The 5,747-nt window shown below is 40.1% G+C and overlaps 1 protein-coding gene across 1 annotated transcript in view; it reads left to right on the top strand.

Moving 5' to 3' along the window:
* The window catches only part of CCDC175 (coiled-coil domain containing 175), a 115,714-nt gene that overhangs the window by 39,217 nt on the left and 70,750 nt on the right, over nt 1-5,747 (top strand). The window contains exon 8 of the mRNA XM_006864638.1: nt 2,919-3,000. Within this exon, the coding sequence (XP_006864700.1) occupies nt 2,919-3,000 (82 nt within the window). The remainder of the gene's footprint in view (nt 1-2,918; nt 3,001-5,747) is intronic.

Here is a 5,747-nt window from a genome sequence, read left to right on the forward strand (position 1 = left end):
GGCATCATTGATGGACTCAAGTGTGGTAGCGGTAGTGAGGTTGGCCCAGGATCGGACATTGTTTCGTTCTGCTGTGCATGGGGTTGCTATGAGTCGGTTCCGACTCGATGGCACCTGACAACAACAACAACCCCCCATTTTGGGTAGCCAACATCTATGGTGCCCATCACTGTCAATCCTGTGTACAGAGGGGATGGGAATGACCCTTGCTGTAAAGATTCATTCCCTCTTTTGAGCTACTACACCTGTAAGTATAGGTTAAGTTCATCAAATTATAGTGGATTATACTTTTTCTCTCTTCTTTCTTCTTCTAGTTGAGTTCTGATCATCCAGTCATTGAAGCTAGGTCAAATGGGTACTGTCTGCAAGTATGGGTGTTCTTATGCATTTTCCTCAGTATTTTATCTCTGTTCCCTTACTCTAACACTTCCTCATTTATTGATTATCTCGCTATCTGACAGTCTGCATTTACAACAATAGTAAAAAAAATCTATTTAAATCACTTGAAAGCCAGGTAAAGCCCATATGTTTTGAATGAGAAAGAAGAGCCTCTCTCCTGAGCTCCAAGTTCTTGGTTTTGCCCACCCCACCACTCTATCCAGTCTTGGATGTAAATAAAGTTAATAGGGAGAGAGAAATAAAAGGCCAGACATGGGAGCCTCGGTTCATTGACCTGCACAAGTGCTGTGTGACCTTGCTTAATCACAGCTGGACCCACAAGCTGATGTCCTTTGCTGTCCTAGCAGAGCTGCCAGAAGGCAGCAGAATAAAGAATGCATGGTGGCTCCTTTGCCACAGACCCCAAGATCCACCATTTGCATGCTCGGGGATGCTGGGGCTGGTGGGCAGTGGTCCTGGGTGGATGGGTGGGCATTTCTGTGGAGATCAAGAGTACTTATGGATGAGGGTAAGGTGGGCCCCCTCCTGTATGAAATCTGACCCAATGAGCTCAGCCTGTGGTTTCAGATGGCACAGTCAGATCTGTCTTTCTAAAGTATGAAGGTTACAGCATTGGAGACAAGAAAGACTTGCCCTATGAGGTTGCCCCTGAAATGACTCTTGAAGCCAGAGGAGCATTTGGTCGCTGAATTTCACATAAAGACCTGGTCTTTAGAATGTAACCATATTGATAAGAGAAGAATGCGTGTACCAAGTAGTTTAAAATGGGAAAAGGTGTGTATCAGGGTTGTATCCTCTTAACCTACGTATTCAATCTGTATTCTGAGCAAATAATCTGAGAAGCTGGCCTATATGAAGAAGAGTGCAGCATCATGATTGGAGGAAGAAGAAATAACAATCTGTTATGTGGAAATGAAACAACCTTGCTTGCTGAAAGGAAGAGGACTTGAAGCACTTACTGGTAAAGATCAAAGACTAAAGCCTTCAGTATGGATTATATCTCAACATAAAGCAAAAACCTTTACAACTGAAGCAATGAGTAACAATGATAAATGGAGATAATACTAAAGTATCAAGGATTATATTTTACTTGGATCAACAATCAATGCTCGTGGAAACAATAGTCAAGAAATCAAACAGTGCACTGCACTGAGTAAATCTATTACAAAACACTGCTTCAAAATCTTAAAAAGCAAAGGTGTCTGACTCATTGAGACTATCACAAGGGTAAAGGTGAAAGTTTTGTAACAAAAACAGGGGAGTAGTTAATCTTACAGTCCAGAAACAGAGGGCCCTAGGACCATCAAGGGAGAAGAGCATAAGCAGAATGCAGGACCCTATCCAGAGATTATGCATGTTTTATACCTTCTATTTTGGCAGGAGTTTGTCTCCAAGGACCCACTGGAGACAGTCTCCAGGAATCACAGTCAGTTTCACAAGCCTATGTACAATAGAAGCTGTATGGTTACTCAAGTCAAAAACTTAGGAATCATCCACCATTTCTGCTTTCCTCATTTCTTAACTCTAAATCCAACCAAATACAAAGGCAAGTCCTGTTTTCTTCATTTTCAAAATATATCCAGAATGCAAATATTTCTCACCATCATCAACCGTATAGGCTTTAACCAACCCACCATTATAACTCTGGACTACTGCCATAGCCTTCTCAAGATCTTTCTTCCCTATTGTCTGTCTCCACAAAGTATCCAAAGTGGTTTTTACAAAATGTAAAGCAGTTCTTGTTACTCCTCTGCTTAGACATCTTTCACTAGTTCACATCAGAATAAAATATGAAACTTGCCCTCAAGATCCTACATGACCTCTTCCCTGTTTACTTCTCTGGTCTCGTCACATTTCTGTCTTCTCAAAATATCAAAGCTTGTCCCTGTCTGAGAGTCTTACCATCCATTATTCATTCTTCTTGAGAAGCTTTTACCCCAAATCTTTAGGGTTGTTTACACATCTTCCCTGACTGGCTTTCTAATGTAGCAGCAACTTCACTTCCAATAGCTTTCTATCTTTGCCATACATTATGTTCTTTGGAGCATTAACACTGTCTGAAATATTTTCTAGTAACTTGTTTTATGTGACACTGTAGGATAAGTGCTGCAAAGTCCATGCTTCAAACTCACCAACTGCTCCTTGACAACACTTAACAAGAGGCTTGCTATGAGTTGGGAACCTACTTGACAACACTTAACAACAGTAACAACTTGCTTATATTCTGACTCCTCACTAGGACGTAATTTCCATAAGGGTAGGGGTTTTGTTTGCGCTGTACTTCCCGTACCTAAATTGAATCTGGCAATAGTAGGTGCACAGTAATTGCAATGAATGAATAAATGAAATATTTATTCATCAATTCCAAAGAGTGAAAAATATTTTTTAGTTTAAGAAAGTGTAATAAATATGTTACTTGAGATGACTAATGACAGTTTCTGATGTTGTCAGAAAATCTGGCTTTGCTGGAAATTATGTCCTAATATGAAATGGTTTGACTTTTTTTGTTCTTGTTACAGACATTTTTTTGAGAGTCATAAGGAAAAACTGGATACTATCTCTAATTATGAAAAAGACGAATTCCTGCAGAAGATAGAACAGGTAGGCAGATAGAAATGATAACTTTTAGACTATAATTAGATTTAATTTTTAAATGAATTTTTTACATATAGCTGAGAAGTGTGAAATGTTGCCAAAGTAGGTTTTTTAGGAGCCCTGGTGTGGCACTGTGGGCTAATGTGTCAGACTGCAGTGTCTTTTGAACTGCAAGGTCGGTGGTTCAAACTCACCAACTGTTCCTTGGAAACCCTATACAGGGTCACTATGGGTTGAAATCGATTCAACGGCACTTAACAACAACAACATTGTAAGATAAATATACTGGATTGGTAACCTCAAGGTCAACAGTTCAAACCCACCAGCCTCTCTCAGAAACCCTGTAGAGGGTTGCTATGAGTCTGAAGCCACTCATTGGCACACAACAACAATAATAATCATGATTGTTAATAGTAATTGAATGAAATTTTTACTTCTTCTCAAAGTATTTTAAGCATACAACAGAACAAAGGTTCTCTACAAAACATATAGAGTGATCTTTACAAGATGTAAATCAGCTTCCCCCCCCCTCCCCCAATCTTCTTAGACATCTTCCACTAACTCACATCAGAATAAAATCTGAACTCCTACCTTGTTGGGAGGGAACAGTTGCTGGAGAAGGATGTCATGCTGGGTAAGATGGAGGGTCAGAGAAAAAGAGGAAGACCCCTAATGAGATGGATTGGCCAGGTGACATCATTGATGGCGTCAAGTGTGGCAGCAGTAGTGAGGTTGGCCCAGGATTGGACATTGTTTTGTTCTGCTGTGCATGGGGTTGCTATGAGTCAGTTCCGACTCAATGGCACCTGACAACAACAACAACCTTGTCCTCAAGACCCTATATGACTTTGTCCTGTCTACCCCTCCAACTCCAACCTCTTCCATGTGAAGATGAATTGGGTTCTAGTAACTTTTATCTGAGTATAGTAGTTACCATGAAAAATATTCATGACTAATTGACACTTTCCATGTGAATTAGAGAAGTTAGGACCTTCTTGCTGCTGTGTGTCTCTAAGAAACATAGAAGCATAATTCATGTTAGTGATGTACTGGAGTCATATTTAGCCCCCAGGAGAACTCCCAAGACATTTTTTTAGAGTTAGATTCAAAGAACATCATAAGTAAGTAATCGTGTGTGTAAACCAAGATTTAGTCACAAGATATTTAGCGAAGCATTCATTATAGTAGTGAAGAATTGGGGGTGGGGGAGTGGAATTGGGTAGGGAGAGTATATCAATAGAGTCCAAAAAAGGGGCTTTGATTAGATAAGTAATGGTATTGCTCACAATATATTGTTGAGTGACGAATTACTAAATTATAAAACAGTATATATATATGGGGACTATTGATATGGTGCTGTAGGATCAGCACTGGACTGCAAACCACAAAGTAGGCAGTTCAAACCCACCAGCCACACTTTGGAAACTCTATACATCAGTCACTATGAATTAGAACCAACTCATTGGCACTTACAACAACAAAAATGTATAAATGGAATACATACGGAGACATACAAAGACATAGGCATGCCTGATACAGCTGAGATTCTATGTGGCCCATGCATGGAACATGAAATGCCCCAGAAGAAAGCACTGTCTGGTCCTACTCTATCATCATGAGTGTTACGTTTGAGCCCATTCTTGCTGCCACTGTATCAGTTCATCTCATGAGGGTCTTCTTTTTTGTTGACCGTCCACTTTTCCAAGCATGAAGTGCTTCTCCACGAACTGATCCCTCCTAACAACATGTTAAAAATACAAGAGACGAAGTGTCACCATCCTCGCTTCTTAGGAGCATTCTGGCTGTACTTCTTTCAAGACAGATTTGTTTGTTCTTCCAGCAGTTCATAGTAGGTTCAGTGTTCCTTCTCAACACAATTCAAATGCATCAATTCTTCTACAGCCTTCCTTATTCATTGTTCAACTTTCACATGCATATGAGGCTATTGACAATCCCATGGTTTGGGGCAGGCAACTTTACTCCTCTTGATATGTTTGCTGTTGAACACTTTAAAGAGGTCTTGTGCAGCAGATTTGCCTAATATATGCATCATTTGATTTCTTACTGCTGCTTATATGAGCATTAATAGTGGATCTAAGACTTCCAAAGAAGTCTTTGACAAGTTCCATCTTTTTTTCCCCATTTATCATAATGTCATTTATTGATCCAGCTGTGATGATTTTTGTTTTCTTTATATTTAGGTGCAACCCATACTGAAGGTTTTACTTTTTTATCTTCATCAGTTAAGTATGTCAAGTCCTCTTCCCTTTCAGCAAGCAAGGTTTTGTCATCTGCATATCATGGGTTGTTAATGAGTCTTCCACCAATCCTGATGCCACATTCTTCTTCATATAAACCAGGCTTTCAGATTATTTGCTCAGCATACAGACTGAATGTTGTTGTTGTTAGGTGCCAACCCATACATAGTGACCTTATGCACAGCAGAATGAAACACTGCCTGGTCCTGGGCCAACCTCACTACTGTTGCCACGCTTAAATCATTGATGTTGCCACTTGGTCAATCCATCTCATTGGGTTGGGGTCTTCTTTTTTTTCTCTTACCCTCCACCTTACCAAACATGATATCTTTCTCCAGTGACTGGTCCCTCCTGACAATATGTCCAAAGTATAAGAGATAAAGTTTGGCCATCTTGGCCTCTATGGAGCACTCTGGCTGCATTTCTTCCAAAACGGATCTATTGGTTCTTTCGGCAGCCCATGGTACTTTCAATATTCTCCTCCAACACCATAAC

Source organism: Chrysochloris asiatica, unplaced genomic scaffold (genome assembly GCF_000296735.1).
Source record: "Chrysochloris asiatica unplaced genomic scaffold, ChrAsi1.0 scaffold00067, whole genome shotgun sequence".
NCBI lineage: Eukaryota > Metazoa > Chordata > Mammalia > Afrosoricida > Chrysochloridae > Chrysochloris > Chrysochloris asiatica.